Genomic DNA, 21,697 nt, shown 5'->3' on the forward strand with positions numbered 1-21,697 from the left:
AATATGAACCATAGAACTAAATAATGTAAAACTTTTAGAAGAAAACATAGAAGAGAATTTTTGTGGCCTTAGGTTAAACAGAGAGTTCTTATATATAACACCAACTGCATAATCATAAAATGAAAATATGGATAAACTGAACTTTATAAACATTTTAAAATTTTGCTCTGTGAAAGAAATTTAAGATAAAGACCAATGACACACTAGGAAAAAAGACTTGCAAATCGCATATCTGACAAAGGATTTGTATGTAAAATGCAACAGTAGAAGGGAACAATCCAAGGAAAATTAATGGGCAAAAGATTTGAACAGGTGCTTTACCACAGAAGATATATGGATGGCAAATAGGCACATGAAAAATTGTTCAACATCATTAGTCATTAGGAAATGCAAACTAAAATCACAGGGACATACCATTGCACACCCACAAGAATGGCTGGGGAAAAAGTGACACCTCCAGGTTCCCGTGAGTATGGGCAGCAACCAGAAGTCTCACACGTTAACGATAGGAATTTTAAATGACATGGACACCTATGGAAAAGAGTATGGAAGTTCCTCAAAAAATTAAAAATAAAACTGCCGTATGATCCAGCAAAACTGAAATCAGGATCTCACAGAGATATCTGCACTCCCATCTTCACTGCAGTATTATTCACAGTAGCCAAGATATGCAAACAAACTAACTGTCTATCAGTGGATGAATGGATGAAGAGGATGTGATACACACACACACACAACGGAATATTATTCAGCCAGGAGAAAGAAGGAAAACCTGCTCGTTTGTGACAACGTGGTTGGACCTTGAGAGCATTATGCTAAGTGAAATAAGTTAGAGAAAGACAAATACAGGCAGCCTTCCATATCTGTGGTTTCTGCATCTGCATAGTCAACAAATCCCAGATCAAAAAGATTCGGGGGAGGGGGAAGTCCAAAAAATTCCAAAAAGCAAAACTTGAATTTGCTGTGTACCAGAAGCTATTTACATAGCATTTACATTGTATTTGGCATTATAAGTAATCCAGAGATGATTTAAAGTATACAGGAGGATATAACATTGGTGTGAGGATGAAATCAGTGTTTACCTGGGGGAGCTGAAGTGTCATAACCTTCTCCCCTCCAGTGGTCTACTTCTGTTAATAGGACCAATATTAGTGTCTGTGGAGTCATCAAGCCTTACGTGTTGTATGAAAAGTGTTTAACGACACCCACACCTTACATGAATGCATGTGTATCTATTGCTATAAAAATGAAATTTCTACACCAAAAGTTATGTGATTAAGAGTAACTCAATATGTAATTGGTTGTGATATCTCAAGCTTATTAAGGCGCATAAAGAGAATTCTTGCAAAGTGAGACAAACTAAATGATTTCCTGACATAATGCTATTTACAAAAATAAAGAGTGGCTTGAATACTTAACACAAAGATTTTAAAGGCCCCCAAGATGATTTTATGTTTTTGAAGGATGTTCACAATACATTATTATATGAAAACCCCAGATTAACAAGAAAAATGTAAGATAAAATAACATTTTTTATGTTGAGATAAAACTCACATAACATAAAATTCATTCATTCCTAAAATTCGTAACATTAAAGTGTCAATTCCATGCATCTAGTACATTCACAATGGTGTGCGACCACCACCTCTCCTCTATCTAGTTCCAAAATATTTTCATCACCTGCAAAGCAGACCTGTACTCATTAGCAGTCATTATTTCCTCCTCCACCCTCCAGCTCCTGAATCTATCTCTATGGATGTACCTATTCTGCACATTTCATATAAATGGAATCATATCATATATGACCTTTTGTGTCCGACTCCTTTCACTTACCATAATGTTTTTTTGTTTCTTTTTTGTGTGTGTGTGTGTTTTTTTTTGCGGTACGCGGGCCTCTCACTGTTGTGGCCTCTCCCGTTGCGGAACACAGGCTCCGGATGCGCAGGCTCAGCGGCCATGGCTCACGGGCCCAGCCGCTCTGCGGCATGTGGGATCTTCCCAGACCGGGGCACGAACCCATGTCCCCCGCATCGGCAGGCGGACTCTCAACCACTGCGCCACCAGGGAAGCCCTACCATAATGTTTTTAAAGTTCATTCATGTTGTAGCATGTATGAGTGCTTCACTCCTTTTTTATGACCCAATAATATTTCTTGTTATGGATATACCTCATTTTATTTATTCATTCATCTGTTAACAGATATTTGAACTGTTTCCCAAATATCCAACTTTTGGCAATTGTGGATGGTGCCACTATGAAGGGCCATGTACAACTTTTTGTTTAAACCCTGCTTTCAATTCTTTTGGGTACATACCTAGGCACAGGATGGCAGGGTCATATGGTAATTCTAGGTTTAATTTATTGAGGAAACACCAGGCTGTTTCCCACAGTGGCTGCACCATTTTCCATCCCCACCAGCAGTGTATGAGGGTTCCAATTACCCCACATCCTCACCAACCCTTGTTATTTTCCAGTGTTTTGTATTCTTGCCGTCCTAGTGGGTGTGAAGTGATATCACACTGTGTCATTGATTTGCAATTCCCTAATGACGAATGATGTTGAGTATCTTTCTATGTGCTTGTTAGTCAGTATAATAGTAATTTTAAAAAGGAGATTATATGTAAATGTAATACATTTAGATGTAAATTAAAATTTTTACTTGTATAAAATTACATATAAAATTAAAATTTGGCAGTATATGTGAGAGAATATGAACAGTGATTGCTTTGACATACTTGCATTACGGATATGATTTTTATTTCTTACTTTTTATTATTTGTATCTTCTTCTATGGCAAGGTATCATTTGGGGGAAAAGAAAAACATTTTGAATAAGAACTCTGAGGGCAAAGGAAAACATATGTGATTTTCAGCTTAGAATATAGTAAATATTTCCTCATTTCATGTTACAGTGTTTCTAATTTTGCAACCAGTAAGTCTTCTGGCCCCTGAAAGGCTCTGAGACTAGGACTCTATCCCAGGACCTCCTACAGCCTGATTGGGGCAAGTCCTGAGGCAGCTGCTGTCCCAGGTGCTGAAGGAAGTGGCCCCACTCCTGCCCCTTCCACCTCCTCTCACTATTGTGGACCCTCTTGACCTCCACTTCCTAGATGAAAATGAAGTCCTGGGTCATGCCTCTCTGAGGGAAAAATTTTTTTTTTCGGTTCCTAGCTTCGGACCAGCTTCACATCAAAGCCCATTGTAACTATGTAACAGATGTAACTATGGAGATTTTGAATTTACTGAATCTTCTAATGACAGTTACCTTCAACGGCAGGTTTCCACACGTCCCAAAACTTAAATATAACTTTTATAACTTTAAAACATTATAAATTTGAGAAATTGATGCAAAAAGAAGGGAAGAAATGAACCCTTATTGAGTACTGATGCTTACCAGATACTGAGTCAGTCATTTTGCTAATGCTTGCTTTAAAATCTCCACAACCCGCAATAAGGTGGCTACTATTATGTAATAAAGGCACTGAGGCTTAGAGAGAGACATGATTTTCCCCAAGCCAAGCAGCTAGTAAATAAATGGCAGACTGGGATGGTGACCACTATAGGAGGGAGTGGTGGATCCAGCGTCATCTGAACCTGATGGCATCTAGCTCTCTGCTCCACCTTCCCTAAAGAGTATCCTTGACCTTGTGATCCAAGATGGAGCTCAAGCTACCACATCAATACCCACCCCCTCCCCCACCCCTTCCCCCGCCCCCCAGGTTCACAGCCTCTCAGACCCACCTGGATCCCCCCAGGACCCAAGCCCCCCTCTCAATGAGACTGGGGCAGACATGGCAACACAGTTTTATTCCTGGGAATCTGCAAAGTGAGGTGTCTAGGGTCAGGGTGGATCGCAGGCCAGACGGTGGTGGGTCACTGCTGACTTGCACTCAGCGGTTGCACACGCAACCAAAGTCCACCCTCCGCGCGCATGATCAGCTCCGGCTTCCTGCGTGGCTCCTCCTTGTCCGGCAGCACACGGAAGCGCAGCAGCGTGAGCGCCAGGACCACCTTCATCTCTGTCATGGCGAATGACTGCCCAATGCAGTTCCTGTGGGTGAGAGCGGGAGCTCTGACTGCGCCCGGAACCCTCATCCGGGCCCCACCGCACTGGGTATCTGGCCCACAACCCCCATCCCCACCAACAGGGATGGAGAAGGAAGCTAACCGTGCCTGGAACCCCCACGTGGGTTTACATATCCCCAGAGCTTAGCCCACACTCCAGTCCTGAACTCAGATCGGCAGACAGGGGAACAGGGCTCTCAACACACCTTGGACCTCTCCTCGGGCCCACCACCATTCCCTAGACCCTTACCCATAACGTCCAATGGAGCGGAGGGAAACTCTGACCATCTTAAATTTTCTCTCTTCCTGGCCCCCAAAATCAAGGCTGGAATTTCAGTCCCAGACCCCTGCGCCCACCACTCCATTCTCACCTCAGATGCCCTGTCCTCACCTGGGCCCCGCGGAGAAGGGAATAAAAGCCAGAGGTGACCTCCCCTTGATGTTTTCTGGGTCAAAGCGGAAAGGGTCATAGACCTGGGGGCGAGGCAAGACAGGGCTGCTTGGCAGATGTTTGTATAATGGGGGGAGGTGATGTCTGATTTACTAAGCCAGAACCCTGTGCCCTCCTCTAGGGCCCCCGAGGGGAGTGGGCTAGGATGAGGGAGGTGGGGGGTAGCGGAGGCAGCACCTCGGGGTCTGGCCACACCGATGGGTTGTGATGGGTCCCGAAAATACTGATGAGACAGATAACACCTGTGGGAGAGGAGGGGCCAGTCAGGACTAGGTCCAAGCCACCTGATTGGGCCCCTCTTTCTGACCAGGAACCTCCTCCCCTAGTCATCGTGGGCACCTTTGGGGATGACCCGTCCATCTGGGAGCACAGTGTCCTGGGTACAGCGGCGGGAGATGACTGTGACTGGGGGGTGCAACCGCAGACTCTCCTTGATGCACATGGTCAGGAAGGGCAACTGGGCCAGATCGTCCCTAAGGAATCCCCATGACAATTATCCAGGGAGCAAAAACAGAGACATCGCCTCCCCCCCAGCCCTCCTGCTGTCCCATGAGATCCTCTCTCCCTATAACAAAATTGCAGATGGATCAAATATCTCCAAACACATTAAGTTGTATACATTAGATAGGTACAGTTTTTTCTTTGTCCATCATACCTCAATAAAATCGTTCTTAGAAAGAAAGAAAGAAAAGCAATATCACAGAAGAACCAGACAAAATTTAGTGAGATATTTTTAGAAGTTTTTGTAAGCAAAACATCGAAAAGCCAGCCATAAAAAAGTTTACAAATTCTTATAAAAGTAAAATATTTTTTATGGCAAGATAGCAAAATCAAAAGGCAAATGAGTAAGAAACAAAAGATCGGATTCACTGTTGACTCTTATTTATTACAGCACTAGAGATACTAGCTAATGCAATTAGACAGAGGAAAAAGGAGAGCAATGCCATTTGAAATGTGGGGTAAATATGTCATTTTCGCCAGATAATGATTTTATACTTAGAAAACAAGAGAATTCACTGGAAAACTTTTATAAGCATCGAAGATAAGATTCAGTAAGGGGACTGAATTCTTTTTCTTTAATCCCCTTCATTTTGTGTGGTGTTTTAAATTCTTAATAGTCGATACAGTTGACTAGTTCAAAATTGGAAAACTACAAAACACCACCCCCATGGCCCCACAGCACTCATTTCCCCTCCTCACAGTTTGCCTAGTGATTATTTTATATGTATCCTTCCAGAAGTACTTTTTTGCATTAAAAAATATATAGTAGCATACTATGTACTATACACACTGCTCTGTATCTTTTTCATGTAACAGCATAACAATGTCTTCTTGTACATCTCTTGGGCCCAGTGTCCAAAACAGGGCATTTCCTACTCTGGAGCTATAACATAATTTCCCATGGTTTCCTCTAGAGCCTTTAAGACTCCTTTAGTTTTTATTTTAAATGTTTGATTCATGTAGATGTTATTTTCTTATGACCTAAGAGCAGGTTGAATTCACTTTTTTCCAGGTAGCTCTCCAGTTGTTCCAAGTTTTTATTAAATGATCTTTATTTTTCCTATTGATATGGGACTCCATATTTAGCATTTACTATGTTCACTGCACAAGAAATTTATATCCATAAATTATTAGTTTTTGTATTAGAAAGAATAGATGATGAAAGAAATGATGATGATGATATAAAATATCTGGATTAAAATTAACAAGGAATGTGAATGTATTCCAAATGAACTTATAAATATTTCTCAATACAGACAGACTAGATGATTCACCATAGCAACAAGAGTATCTAAGGGTTAATTTAGCAAAAGCTGCATAAGATCTCTATACTAAAATTTTAAACTCTATTAAAAACCTAAAGATTGGGCTTCCCTGGTGGCGCAGTGGTTGAGAGTCCACCTGCCGATGCAGGGGACACGGGTTCGTGCCCCGGTCCGGGAAGATCCCACATGCCGCGGAGTGGCTGGGCCCATAAGCCATGGCTGCTGAGCCATGGCCGCTGAGACTGCACGTCCGGAGCCTCTGCTCCGCAACGGGAGAGGCCACAACAGTGAGAGGCCCGCGTACCGCAAAAAAAAAAACCTAAAGATTATTTGAATATACAAAAATGGGTATTCATTCCACACTCTGGGATAGTGTGTGTTAATATTATGATGTAATCTGTTTTCCACAAGCCAATCATATGTTCATTTAAACCTCCTCCCTCATTCATTTCTCTCTCTCTGTCTCTCTCTTTCTCTGTCTCTTTCTCCCCTTCCCCACATCACTTCATTTTTGCCCGGCTGTCTCTTTGACCTAACTGCATCTCAAATGCATCCAGATATCTACTGATCATCTTTCAGGATCTCAGCTGGGGCACTTTTTTCCACCCTCGACTTTGCCTCTCTTACTCTAAACCCCAGCACTGCCCATGTACACTGGGAGTGTCCCGACCTGGGGCTATTCCTCACCAGGCTGGGAGCTCCTGGAAGGCAAAGACTGGGTCTGGGCCCTTCCTGAGTCTCCAGGACACAGAATGGGGCTGGAAAGAATTGGAAATGGCATAGAATTGGGGATAGAAGGCAGTTTGGCAGTGTTTCCTAAATGGGAACTGGATGGATGAAGACGCAGCTGTTCCTGGACAGAAGTTGAATGACTTTAGTCCTCAGGTATTCCCTGTGAATCCTGGACTAAATAATATGAAGAATTAGGGGACAGGAGATCAGAAAACACTCAGGGATGGAGATGTTTGAAAACATGTGATTCAGAGAGAAAAGTAAGGGAGTGGAGAGGAAGTTCACTTACTGAATATTTGCTAAGTGGCATCATCAGCCCTCACACATTGTCGCTAATTCTCTCAGAAATCCAGGTCTTTCTGTCCCAAGAGTCTGCAAACTTTCCCCTGTTATACATACTGGGTACTAGACCCTGCCTCTGGGATCTTCTCCTATTCCCACTAAGCAATGATGACAGAATCAACAAAAAGATTTCCCATCTTCCCCAGCCATGGTGCAAGGCCAATGTGAGGGGCTCAGAAAAAGACCAGGAGGACTTGCACTCACCATTCAATCTCCTTAGGCTCACGGTCCCTCAGGAGTTCTTGCACCTCCTGCCGGCAGCGCTCCTGGTATTCTGGGTGCTTCGCAAGGTTGTACAGGACCCAGGAGAGGCCGCTGGCTGTGGTATCATGGCCTGAGGGGCATCAGAAAAGCTTGGGTCTCTGAGCTACTTCAGCACCAGAAGGCGGACAGCACCCTCACAGTAAGGCCCATGGGGAGGATGGGGAGGATGGAGAGTGATGGGGTGATCTAGGGTCCACTCGCCAAGTTCCTTGGTGGGGGAGAGACCCCTTCCCCTCTGTAGTCTCACACTGGGATCCTCACCCTCAAACATGAAGGTGTCAGCTTCAGCTCGGATATCTTCGTCTGATAATCCCTTCCCATCTTCATCCTGGAGAGAAAGCAAGATCTCCAGAATCACTGAGGGCCCCTGAGCCTAAACTGAGACAATCTCAACCTCCATTATCCATCCAGAAACCCAAGCCCACCCTGAACTCCTAGACCTCGTTTGCTTGCTATCACACGAGGGTCCACCCCACAGGCCTCCTCTTGACCTCTTTGCCTCCTGTATTGTCCCTGGTGAAAGGAATCAATGATCTATAAATATTTTCATGTCTCTACATGATGCAACCTGGGTTACAGGATGATTGAGTGGCAACTTGACTTGGAAGCTATAGCTTGAGCATGGCCCCAAAACCATTTGCTCATATGTTAGGATAGTAAATCCAGGGATTCCTTATCTCTCCTGGGAATAAGGAATGGGTTATAAACCTGTAGAATCTATAGCCTTTGCCTTCTCTCCCACAGGGATTTGTTTAAGTTCAACAACAATCTCTTCTCTTCCCTTCTCTTCTCTTCTCTTTTCTTCTCTTCCCTCCCCTCCCCTTCCTCCCCTCCCCTCCCCTCCCCTTCCTCCCCTCCCCTCCCCTCCCCTCCCCTCCCCTTCCCTCCCCTCCTGTTCCCTTTCCTTCTCTCTCTCTCTCTCTCTCTCTCTCTCTCTCCCTCTCTCCCTCTCCTTCCCCCACATAGGGAAGAAGGGGCATGATGTCCTGTATAAGTTCTAAAGTTCAAAATCTGGAGGTACTTACCCTGCAATGCAAGCATGGCTGCATGTATAGGTAAAACATTATGGAGCCCTCAGAGAAATTTAGGAATGGGGAACCATAGCTACAATTCTACTCTGGCTACTGTTACTGCTATAAGCCATAAATGGGCTGCTCTGATCCAGAGTTTTGTATATATACATACATGTATATATACAGTCTGCCTCTGTGGTAGACTAACTTATTAGCTTGTAAGTAGAGTAAAATCTCAGGACTTCACAGTTTCAGACTCAGCCATCCCCTGCAGGGGGATTCCACACACTCACCTCTAAAACTTATCCCTGACCCATCCCTCCCTCAAGCACCTCACATGGCTCCCTAGTACCCTCTGCATCCATCCAAGCTCTTTGATCAAATCGAGGTCCATTCTCATACTTCTGCTCAGATACCAGAGGAGCCTACCTTGGTCAGCAGGAGCACATCAATGAAGTCCAAGGTCTTGGACTTAGCCTTGGCCTTGAGGAAGTCATCAATACCCTGACTGGGGAGGGTACGCCGCCGCTCCTGGATGACAACATCTGTGAAGTTGTGAACCAGGCGGCAGGCCCTGCGGAAGCACCGCCCGTCGGGGGTGAGGTAGTACAGGAGGTCTACGTTCAGGAAGATCTGCTGGTGCCGCTTCGCCACTAGGGCACTGAGCTCCAAGATGGCAGCGATATATTCACTGGGCTTCCTGCAGGATGAGAGCATGAAGGAAGCCAACAACATAAAACACCTGAAACCCAGAAGCCGAGAGCTACCTCCCTTCAGGAAACTGAGGCTCCAAGAACAGATGGCCCACAGACACAGTGTGGGGAGGAGCCAGGACATGAGACTCTCCAGACTCTTCTCTTCTACATCCCATCTCTGTGAGCTGCCTCCATGCCCCAGGCACCCAGAGCACAGCTTAGATATCATGCTTCTCCCCTCTGTCTCTCAGCCAGTGCCTGCCCCTTCTCCTTCCCCAAACTGTCCACATGGCTCAGAACTTATCCTCCGCTAGCTGGTCAATGGCCCAGTCCCTTATCTATTCTCCTTACATCCAATGTCAACACCGTCCACTGTCTACATGATAGTTGGTCTACCGACCTGAAAGGATAGCTCCTTTTCTTTCCCTTTCCCTGTCCTTCAATGTCCAGCTCTGACCCACCTCCTCCAGGAAGGCCCTTCTGATTTCCCTGGTCAGTCCTCCCTCTGCCATCTACTCCCTTGGGTGTATGGCTCATATTCCTGGGCCCTGGGCTGAGACTCACTCCTGGCAATTGCTGTCAAAACTGAAGACGCATTTCTGCAGACTGTCCAGGGTCATGAGGCTGATGTGTTCAAACATGTCCAGATGGGTGTGGCCCTCTGTGACCAGGTGCTGCCACTTGGCCTGGACAAAGAAGGGGACAGAGCTGTGGCTGGGAACTGACTCCCCTGACCCCCTCCCTAACCCCTAAACACCAAGATGCACTCCCCCAGATTCTGACTCCTGAGCCCAGGCACACACCCCCAGGGAGGACCAGACCTGGGTAGGTGTGAAAGCTGTTACTATTAGGGCATGAAGTTACCATGGCTGAGAGTCAGGAGATCTGGGTTTTTAAATCCTGGCTCTGCCCGCCATACTCTTTGTACCCTTGGTCAACTTATTGCATAAAATAAGTGCTCAACAAATGTTAGCTTCCATCATCTTCATTGTTATAAGTTGATTAGGAAAATGTCCCCTATGTTGAGAGAGGTAGTCCTCCATGGGTCCTGAGTACCCCTGCACATTTTTGCTGGGTATGCCAAAAAATTGCAAGACTCTGATGTTCTTTACCTGGGCCATTTCTCAGAGTTGTGTTTGTAGCAAACAACCTTGAGGAGTGAGGTCATGTTGAAACCTTGTAACCCAGATTGAGACTTGAACCCATGGTCTTTTAACTGAAATCACATGCTTGGTCTCAGGACTTAATGAAGCTCAGGTTCTTGATGTCTCATTGCAGAAAGAATTCAGTGAGAGACAAAGTGATCGGTAAGAAGAGGATTTATTTAGGGAGAAACACATTCCACAGAGTGTGGGCCATCTCATAAGGCAAGAGGCCTTGGGAGAAACACACTCCACAGACAGAGTGTGAGCCATCTCAGAAGGTGAGAGTGGCCCCAGGGTATTGGGTTGTCAGTTTTTATAGGGGTGGGTAATTTCATAGGCTAATGAGTGGAAGGAGTATTCCAGCTATTTGGGGGAAGGGGTGGGAATTTCCAGAAATTGGGCTACTGCTCACTTTTTGACCTTTATGGTCAGGCTTTGAACTGTCATGGCACTTGTGGGTGTGTCATTTAGCGAGCTGTTGTGTTACAATGAGCGTATATTGAGGCTCAAGGTCTAGCGCAAGTCGACTCGTCCGCCATCTTGGATCTATTTGGTTCTAATCAGTTTATGTCGTGTCCTCTTGCTATGTTATTCATTTAAAGGTTGTGTCCTGCCCCCTTCCCTCCTGTTTCAATGTCTCCCCCTGGACAAATACCAGGCTTGCTTCTCATTGCTATAAAAGTCATAGAGTCCCTAAACCTAGGGCTCCTTCCCTTGTAATACAACATACTATACGAGCAGGCATCTATTGAAGCCCACCTGTGTCATCCTCAGGGTATTTGGTGACTTGGAAGAAGAATGCAAACCAACAAGAAGCACAGGCTGTTTTCTGTGCCAAAAGTAATACATTGTCCTTTGTCTCTAACCCAGGAGTCTCATGACTTCTGGCAGAATCCACAAAAGAGTGACAAGCTCCCTTGTCAGCTTGCAGGTATGGAAAAATCTGAGGCGCTCCACAAAATCCTTACGTCCACTACTCCCTTCCCATGTATGTATCCAAACCTTTTGCAATGTATTTTTTCAGTAACTTCTATTAGGAGGTGGAGCCTACTTCACCATTCTTCGATTCTGAGCTGGCCTTGGACTTGTTTTGGCCAATAGACTATGGTGAAAATAAGGAGGTGATCATCCCAAACCTAGACCCCACGGGCACCGCAGCTTCCTCTCGGTCTTTTCAAACCCTGCCTCTGCCATTTGAACCAGCCTGAGATGTCTTCTGAAGGGAGAGGATCACATGAAAGGAGGTCTAGTTGCCCTAGCTGAGGTCATCCTAGGTCAGCTTGCAGCCAACCAAGCTCCAAACACGTGAGAGGACTGACCCCAGATCAGCAATGCTTCGTATCTGTATGGTCAGGCCACCCAAGATAGTTGTCCTCTTGTTCTCTGTACATCCCTTGCTTGACCAGTCCTTGTTTCACCTACACCCTATTCACATGGCTGACCTTCCCTCTTAATCGTAGACCCTAATCAGTAACTGCCTAAATACTCGCCCCAGCCCCAGATAGCCACTGTTCTAATAGTTAGATCAAAACATCTCCACCATGATAGCTTATCAAAGGGGTAGTGAGGGGTATGCTCCTCTGCTGGTTTCCTTGGTAACTTATGAGCCAACCTGTTGTCAATTCCCCTACAACTGGTAACCTCTCACCCATCCACCCCCATAGGAAGACTGCCGCCATGTCCTCCCCGCTGTCGGCCACACATGGTGTGGTGTCACTCCAGGACCTTGCTTCAGACGTGTAAGCTGCCCCCGTCCATTAAACCACTGATGTCTCTGTTACTGACTCCAGCTCTTCCTTCAGTCTTGAGGCTGCAGGCCTGTGGGTGCAGCCAACACGGTCTGACCCACAGCTGATTATAGATACGTGAGTGACCCCATCTACGTTCAGAGGAAGGAGCCAGCTGACTCACAGACTTGCTGTCAATACTAAACCCTTATTGTTTTGAAGTGATTTGTGACTCAGGAATAACTACTACATGATATTCATTATCATCAAACGTGCCTCAAGATTCCATGGCTTCTGTGAAGGTAAAACAGAAACTATTACCTTCTCAGCACCTACTGTGTGCCAGGGACACGGCTCCGTTACGTTATCTCTACCACCCTGCAAAGCAGGGATCACATTATACTCATTTTATAGCCAGGGAAATTGAGGCTCAGAAGGAAAGAACAATGGCCCAAGCCACGCAGAAGAGCCAGAATTACAGACAAGATGTGTCTGAGTCCCCGTTGTCCCCAAGACTCCAGCTGGGACCCTGAGTTCAAGATACTCACATGCATGATGTCTGCACTCTTGGTGAAAATCTTCATATAGGGCTTCAGGATGTTGAAGTGGAAGGCGGGTGTCAACATGCGACGGCGGCTGCTCCATTTGTCACCGGCACTCAGCAGGAGCCCATCGCCTAGCCGAGGCAGCCGCGGGGAGTGGGCAAGGGCAGCACCTTCCCCTGGGCCCCCAAGGTCGTCCCCAGCCCCCTTCACTCACAGTTACTCACCCAGCCAGGGCTTCAGAAAGTCGTAGAAGTGCACGTCCTTGGGTGCGACGGTGGCTGACATGAATGAGGACCATCAGGGGCGAGGAAGAAGGGGAGGGGAGGGATTTTGGTGGAGAGTGGAAGCTCCCAGCCAGGAACCTGCATTCCTCCTCCAAGCCCGGCATAGCAGGAATGGGGCCAAGAGCACAGGAAACTGGGAGGAGGGGGGAAGGGAGGGTGGAACAGACCAGGCTGCAGCACAGAATACAGTCAAGACAGAGCCCATAGACACGACCCTATATGCTTAGACACACCCCAACATGACACAACATACCCCAACATGACTTGACATGGCACCTTATAAACACCGAAGCATAGCCCAGCACTTTACAAAACACCTTTACAGGGACCTAGGACGTTACATCTGCCCCAGCACTCTGACCTCTTCTGAGACATCTGACAGGGCCCCAACATGCACGACACAACCTGACTGACATGACAAAACGTGCTCTGCCACGGACCTGAAGACAATCTGACATCACCTCAGTGTACCCCAGACAGGACCTAATGCACTTATATCACAGACCTGGAACAGGCAATACCAAGACATACTCTAAGACCTGCATCAGACACGACTCACATAAGGTCTCAGGCATTTCTCAGAGTGACCCTGAGTCCCAGACCTCAGACAAACTCCAAATGTGGCCCAGACGTGACCAGCAGGAGAACCAGACAATCTCTAATGGCATCTCACGTAAGAATCGGAGACTCCAAGATGCCTCAGATGTCCTTGGCCACAGCTGAGCCCCAGACATGACTGAGACCATCTCCATTTGAGCTCAGGTATAAACATATACAAGGTGTCACCAGGTATAACATACACCAGCTGTAACCAGAATCCAGGTAGAAACATACGTGACCAGACGTGGCTATACAGCAGACATTGCACAGACATGACCTCAGGTCAGGCAGGTGGGAGTCCGGGTGAGAGGGAGGCAGTGGCATCTCTGCCACAGCCCCTTCTGTCTGCACCTTGGTCACCTGCCCACCTGGAGGCAACACAGAGACCGTGGCAGTGGGCAAGCTGTGGCCAGGGAGGTGTCTACCTGGAGCAAAGAGCACAGGCTTGATGCAGGTGGGGTGGAAGGTGTGGGTGACCACATGCCAGGGTCCAACCCACCAACGGCACACATCCCGTAGGTGCTGGTCTGCCCCTGTGTGTACAGGAGACCTTCCTCCGAGCTCTGAATCTGGACAGGCACAAAAATGACCCAGTTCACACTCTTCCAGGCTGCCAGAGGGAAGGACTTGCAAGGAAGGGATCCAGACCTGAACCTATGAATCACCTCCAGCAGCCGCTCGTCTGTCCTCAGCCTCCTCCTGGGCTCCCTCCCCACACTCTCCATACATGACAATTGGGGTCCCTCAGGTGCAAGGATAGAAAGGGTTTTTCCCTGTTTGGATCCCAAATACCACGTTCACCTGACTTCTCTTCCATCCTCATATTCCAGGTACGGAAACTGAGGCTCTGAATGACGAAGTCACTTGCCAACAGTCTCCCAGACACTAAGCCTAAGACTCCAGCCCAGGTCTGTCTGAATCCAGGGCCTGAGTTCTTAACCATCCAGCTGCTCTGAGCCCCAAAACAATAGCTCAGAGGACCCTATGCTTCTCAGGGCACTCAGCGTCTCAGGGACACAGAGATTGGTCCCATGACCCAGGCAAGGGAAATTAAAGGGAATCCTGTATCTTTCCCTGGAAATGTTGTGAATGAGGTCACTTTTCCATGGGGGTTGAGTTTCTGGCATTCATCTCTACCATGATGAGAGTGAAGCCATCACAGATGAACACAGAACTGAAAGACGAAGACAGATTTCTGATGACATTGTTTAAGACCTGGATCCAGCTGGGCCTGAAGACACCCTCCTTGGACTTTACTATCAATTGATTCACTTTCTTTCCTTAGAACATACAGGGTTGCATTTCTACCACTAACAGCCGAAAGAGACTTCAGCAGCCAGAGAGAGCCAGGGATCTTCCCAGAGTCACTGAGCAGCCTGGTGTTTCAGCCAAGGTCTCTGTCAGTTGCTGCCTGTTCATTCCTCTGCTTGCCAGGTCTGTCTGGGGATGGGAGGCACAGGGGACAAGAGAAGGGAGACAGGGTGCGGTGGAGTCTCCTCAGGGAGATTCCTGGGGACTGGAGAAGGAGGGCACTGAACTAGAAGTGGTCGAGCTGCAGGATAGAGTCAAAGAAACTGACCCACCAGAGAGGTGGATGTCATGGAAATAGCAGCCCAGATCTTCCACCAGCCACGAGTCTTCATTGCTCTGGGCCTAGGGATGGGTGGGACTGAGGGCAGGCCTGGCAGGGGGCCTGGGATGCTATGGATTTCCACTGCACCACTGTACCCTCTGCTTTAAAATATGTCTGCTCATCGATCCAGACACAGTTCCAGCAACTCCTCCTCCAGGAAGCCTTCCGAGATGCCCCAGCAGAAAACCTTGCTCCTCCTATGGGTTGCCACAGCCCATCTCCCTCTGGCCAATTCCTGACCACACCAGGTCAGGGATCTCTCTGTCCAGACCTGTGTCCTCAAGATCGGGGGTGTCCTTCACCCAGAACACCAGGGTGGGGGTGCAGACGGCAGTGACAGGAGGAAGGAGGCAGTGAGATGGGGGCTGGTGAATACTTGAAGGAAAAAGGAAGATGGCTGAGAGAGAAGAGGGGAGAAAGGGCCAGGGTCCTGTAGGGGCCACACTGAAGCTTGGCAGAGAGGAGCTGGAGGCCCTCAGATGTGTCATGGCACCACCACCACATGGGTACCTGAGGCATTGGCGACATTCCGGATCAAGTCAGGATGGCAGAAAATGACCAGGGGGGTGATAGGGCCCATCCAGATCATGTATCCCTTGGGGTAGTTGGCCACCAGCTGAGTTAAGCCCCTCAAGCCCTGCTCCGTGGGGGGGTACTGCAAGGAAGGTAAGGGCTATCAATTCCCAGAAGGAACCTCTGCAGTGGACAGTGTGTGGAATTCTGCACAGATGGAGGGAATCTCTGCTTCCTCCTGTTCCTTCTCTCTGAGGGCAGGAGGGTCCTGGGGGCCTCTTCGTGTCCCCGGAGTGTATCCCAGGGCACAGGGAGAAGACACGCTCTCTGCCTACAGGGAGGGTGACCTTGGCTTGAGAAGACAAATTTTTTTTTGTCCTGGGAGTGGTCCCAGCCCCAGGGGCGACCACAGGAGGACATCCCCAGTGGTGAGGTTTGTGGGTAGCAGGGTGGCCTCAGGACTTGTGGACTGGGTTTTGGTCCCACATCTTTCATATTCTGGCTGGTCCACATGGCCTCTTGTTCCTTGCATGGTAAAGGGTCTGCAGACCTGGGATCTTCCAGCCCTGGCCAACCCCAGGGACGGTCGTGAATTCTGCCCATCAATCAATATAGCAATTCTGCCCTCTGAACCCCCTCTGCTGGCCATCCTCTATGCAGAGTGCATCCTGTGCGTCTATTTCTCTGCAAGCTATGGACATGCCTTTCAATTGTGCCATTTACAAATGAAGAAAATGAGGCCATATGCCCCCAAAGGGGAAGAAGTGTGGGTTGCCTCCTGGTGAAGCATCCTCTCCCCAGGATGCCCCACTCAAACCTGACAAATACCCCCAGGTGCTCTAGACAAGTGAACATACAGAGAGGGAGAGTGACTCAGCCAAGGTCACACAGCAAGAGGGGCTGGAGGAAGGAAAAGTGACCACGACCGGCCCCTTACAGACAAGCCCTTGGAGGGGAAGGCAGAACTGCAGCAACTTTGTAACATTCCTGCTGCTTCTAGGATGTCCTGAAACCATTCCAAGACCTAGAATCTCAGCACTGTGAATCTCACCTTCACGGTGAACTTCGGAATGCCCCCGTTCTGAACTTTGCCTTAATGAACAGTGATTGCAGCAAGTCCCGCCCCAAGTTGTAGTTCTCCCAGGCAGGAAAGGAAAGCTGTCTGGGAGATAGGAGGAGGACACCCATCCCTTTGACCTTGACTGAGGGGGGTGATGGCAAGTTCCTCACCTTGGTCATCAAACATTTATTTTGCATGCCTACTGTATGCCAGCCCTGGACTGGGCACTGTAGTGTCTGCTTCCCAGAACTATCATCAAATTGGAAAGATGGTTAACAAGTAATTGGAAAATTAACTGTTTAATTAATCATGAGCGGGGCCAAGTCAAAGGTCAAAGTCTGGGGCACAAGGTAGGCAGGCATGGAGGATGCGGAAGTGTAAGAAGACTTCTGAAAGAGGAAGTGAGTGGCCAACTTTATCCAGATTGGTCAAGGTGCCCATTGGGACATCTTGGAGGGAGCAGGGGGAAGGGAGTAAGATTAGAAGGAGGGGTCCTGGAGAGGGGAGGGGGTGGGTAGCTGTGCACCTGTAGGTGGGAATGAGGAGGTGATAGCTATTTCCTGTGGGGAAGATGTAGCCCAGAATAAGACACAAGGAAATGGGCCACATGCAGAGCAGACCCTGGACAGCGCACCTCATGTGTGGAAGACAGACAGGAAATGGACCCCAAAGCAGGCTAGGGATAGAAGGACAGGATGTGGGGAAGGTCTCGATGGCAGAGCAGAGGAATGAAGGAGTGAGGAAAAAGGGGGCTTCTCATCCTCCCTGGCGTCTCTGCCGTCCTAGATCCCCTGAGCCCCATTCCTGACCTTGCAGGAAGTCCACCCACCCTGATGTTCCAGACTCATTCTGCTATCCACACTCACCAGGCCCAGGTGACCCAAGAACCAGTTGCGTTTTGGGGGCTGCGGGAAACATTGAAGGCGGCGAGAGTTGTTGTAGGAGGTGTAGGTCCAGGCCAGGATGCGGGCCAGTAGCCAGGAGGCCCCGACCAGCAGCAGGAGTAGCCATGGGGAGGCTGCCACCAACCCGAGTCCCAGCCAGGACAGGCTCAGCTGCAACATCCTGTAGGGCAGACGCGGTGGAGGGTGAGCTCCTGAGGATGAAGGAACGGGGCCCGATGATGGTGAGCTGTGAGGCAGAGACAAATAGAGGGACAGGAACAAGGGAGAGAGGGGCAGGGATGGTGAGTGCTGGGGGCAGGGCAAGAAGGGCTCAGAGAAGGCAGACAAGGTCTGAGAGAGGGGAGGAAGACCCAGTGAAATCAAGGCGAAGACAGAGAGACAGAGACAGACACAGAGACAGAGAGAGAGACAGACAGAGAGACAGACAGACAGACAGACAGACACACACACACACACACACACACACACACACACACACACACAGAGAAAGTGTGTGTGTTAGTTACCCACTGGTATCCACTCATCTCCCAGGCCAGCTCCTTCCCTTGAGCAGTGGCCTTCCCCACCCCGGGCCAGGACCCCCAGCCCTTAGACCCCCAGCCTGGCACCTTCTATCAGGAGTGCCTTGTCCCACACAACTTCCTCTCCCCTCCTCTGGGGAAGGCTTTGGCTGGCCCCTGACCTAGAGGAAGCTTCCAGGGGCCGGGCTAAGCCAGCCAATCCCTGCAGCCTGCTTACCTCCTCCCCACCTGGCAGCTGCCCAAATAGAAGGTGGAGGGAAGGGGTTACAGTGTTGTTGAGAGAAGCCTGTGAACCAGCTCAGGATCACACGGTGTGGACACTGGATCCTCAGGACTCAGCACCTCCTACATGGGCAAGTTGGGGTGTGGGCAAAGGTGACTCTGGACCCCAAGTTCACAGCCAGCCCTGCCCTTCCAAGGCCAGGGTGCAGCAGGTAAAAGCATGAACATTCAGGCGCCAGGTGAGCAGGGCAAACATCTCTGGGGCTCCTCTCCGTGCGTGGGCCAGCAGGGTGTCTGCACCATTTCTTGTCATAGAATCAGGAAGCTCAGAGACGTGAAGCCTCTGGCCTCCGGGGCACGCAGCCTTGCAGAAGTTCAAGTCCTGCCTCCGGGCAGCCCAAGGCCTGAGTGAAGACATGATTGCTGGGATCAAGAACAGAGAACCCAGCCTGGCTGGGGGTTACCTGCATCAGATTCAGGGGATAAAGTGTCCTCAGCTAGAAGAGGGCACCTGGAGGCACGAGGGGTAAGGCTGCAAGGGGCTGAGAGAGAACAGGATCCAGACAGGGGAGGGCAGAGCTGGGAGATCCTGAGTGGGCATCCTCACTGTGACTGTGGGCTGTGCCGACCTTCTCTGGGCTGTCTTCCTATCTGGGAAATGGGTTGCTAGATGAGAGCCTGAGAGGGGGACCAAGGAGGGTTCTGCAGGAAGATGGTAGGGATCAACAGCTCCCAGAAAGATGGAATGAAGGAAAAGTGCTGGCAACTAGTATTTGTGTTACTCTGTGCCAGTACGCCACGTAAAGTATCCCTATTCTGTGAAGAGGACTATATGCAAAGATTGCCTACCCCGGGCTGGGCACCTCAAAAAGCACCCCTCAGTGTGTCAGCTACTCTACATAAACTGTGCCTACTATTTGTCAGGTGCTCTGCATAAAGCATACCTACTATGTGCCAGGTACTCTATGTAAAGTACACCGACCGTGTGCTGTGTGCTCTATGTAAATATGCTTACTGTGTGTCAGGTGCTTACATAATGTGTACCTACTCTACATCCCAGGATTCGACGTGAGGTCTCTAAAACAAGCACGCAGGCTGCCTGCTGGCTGGCATTTCATCTTCCCTTCCTGGGCTGTTGGAAAGGATCAAGTTCTGGATCAGCAGAACTGAGTTCAAATCCAAGCTCTGCTACCTGATGGTTATATGACGGGCCAGTCACTTGCCCTCTCTAAGCCTCACGTCCTCTTCTGTAAATGGAGAGATGGATTTCTATCTCTCAGGTAGTTCACTCCTCAACAACAAACTGTACTTGAACACCTACTCTGTATCAGGCAGAGTGCTTGGACCCAGGACATTGGAGGAACAAGACAGACAAGGTCTCTGGATTGAGGTGCTCATGTGTGATGGCGGAAGCCATCAGGAAATAAGACAGGGTCAGAGAGTGGCAGTAATGAAGGAAATTAACAGCCTGAGACAGAATAGAAAGTGACCAAGGGGACTGTTTTGGACAGGGCAATCAGGGAAGGCCTCCCTGAGGAGGTGGTCTTGTGACTGAGTCCAAGCTTGTACTGCTCCACACAAAAAAGTTTAATGAATTGAGAGATGAGCTCTTGGGGTAAGGAATGGTGACCTTATTTGTAAAGTCAGCAGACCAAGAATTTGGTGGACTAGGGTCCCAAAGAACCATCTTACCCGAGTTAGAATTCAGTCTTCTTTTATACTAAAAGTGGGGTGAAGGTCTGTGTGACTGGTTGCTGTAAGCTTCTTGGTGCTGGAATTCTTTGTTCTTGCAGCTCTCCAGGAGGTCCAGTCACATTGCTCCTGTAATCCTCCAACAAGACAAACATTATGCTTTGTGCCACAACTTTTTATCTCTATATGAATGAAAAGTGTTATACCTTTAAAGGTCAGGCCTGGGAAGCAGAGCCTTGAGAAAGGGCTATCACGTATAGCTCAGGCTACAGGCAACATTCTTTTATGAAGGTGCAGGGCCAGCATGACCGAGCACAGGCAACAGAGCATAGAGGTTATATAGAGATAATGGAGTAGATCCAATATGGAGTTAGGTTTGTTCTTCTCTGTTACAACCTTTGAGCAGAAACCTGAATGATGTGGAGAATTGGGTAGCCAGTGAATAAAGCTCACCCCACCTCCCTCCCCCCAAGCCTGGCTAGCACTGGAAAGACCCAGCACAAAGTAGGGCAAACAAATGGACTTTAAAAATGTGTGATTCTTGCTTCCTTCCTCAAAGGCGATGAACTAAACAGAGAAAGTGGGGCAGTTTCCCTCCTTGTCTATCCATGGGGGAAGCAGGCACCACCCGTGCTGGAGACCACGTTGATGGTGAAGTCTGGCCAGACCTCAGGCAGGAAGCAGTTGCTGCATTTCACTTACCATAATAAAGATCAGGAAATCTCACCAGCCCCTGAAGACACATTGAGCCAGGCCAGATCTGTAAGCTGGGGCTGCCAACGTTTTGGCAGAGGTACCAGGAAAACTGATGAGCTGGTTTTGGAAAAAATAAGGCACTAGGAAAACTTCAGGAAAGTCTGGAAGACCTGTGATAGTTGCCCTAAATGGGACCTATTGGGTGATGCCAGTTCTGAAAAGTGGCCTGACCACCCCCTCCACTGAGAAGTGAGGGGACTGTGGTGGGGCTCAAAAGAGGACATCCCTGTGGAGGGCAAAGGAGGGTTCTCATCCAAAAACCAATGGAAGGAGGCCCCAAGAACACTCCAAAGGAGAGGAAAAAGCCTGAAAGGGGAGAGGCAGAATTTTGCTTCCCATTCAGGGGTCTGCTTAGTCAGTGAGCAAAGGGACTGGCCAGGTGTACAGGAGGTTCATGAATCCCCATCTGCGGGGACATTGTGGAGCTGACACTGACCCAGGTTGAGAAAAGGGGCTACAGCAATGTGACCGAATCCAAACTTGTACTGCTTGCCACAGAATAAAACAATAAATCGAGAGACGAGGTGCTGGGACAAGGAAAAGACTTTATTCTGAAACCCAGCAGACCAAGGAGATGGTGGACTAGTGTCCCAAAGAACCATCATACTGGAGTTAGAATTCAGGCTTCTTTTATACTGAAAGGAAGGGGGGTGTGGCTGGTTGTTGCAGACTTCTTGGTGCTAGCCAGATCCCCGGAATGGATGGTATAATCCTTTGTTCTAGCAGCTGTCCCTGTAGGTCTGGTCACAATGTTTCTGTAAACCTCC

At 48.6% G+C, this 21,697-nt stretch overlaps 1 protein-coding gene and 1 pseudogene across 1 annotated transcript; one reads left to right on the plus strand and one right to left on the minus strand.

Moving 5' to 3' along the window:
* Positions 1–21,697, plus strand: part of LOC136120875 (cytochrome P450 4F3-like) — a 75,497-nt pseudogene that overhangs the window by 31,086 nt on the left and 22,714 nt on the right.
* Positions 3,873–17,898, minus strand: LOC136120744 (cytochrome P450 4F2-like). The gene is made up of 12 exons (XM_065874340.1): positions 17,701–17,898; positions 15,772–15,916; positions 12,969–13,022; positions 12,748–12,875; positions 9,892–10,013; positions 9,062–9,332; positions 7,881–7,947; positions 7,560–7,689; positions 4,855–4,988; positions 4,693–4,757; positions 4,456–4,538; positions 3,873–4,050 (listed from the first exon to the last, which is right to left on the minus strand). Exons 1-12 carry the CDS (start codon positions 17,896–17,898, stop codon positions 3,873–3,875), a joined length of 1,575 nt encoding a protein of 524 aa, XP_065730412.1.

The sequence above is a fragment of the Phocoena phocoena genome, chromosome 3, assembly GCF_963924675.1.
Source record: "Phocoena phocoena chromosome 3, mPhoPho1.1, whole genome shotgun sequence".
Taxonomy (NCBI): Eukaryota; Metazoa; Chordata; class Mammalia; order Artiodactyla; family Phocoenidae; genus Phocoena; species Phocoena phocoena.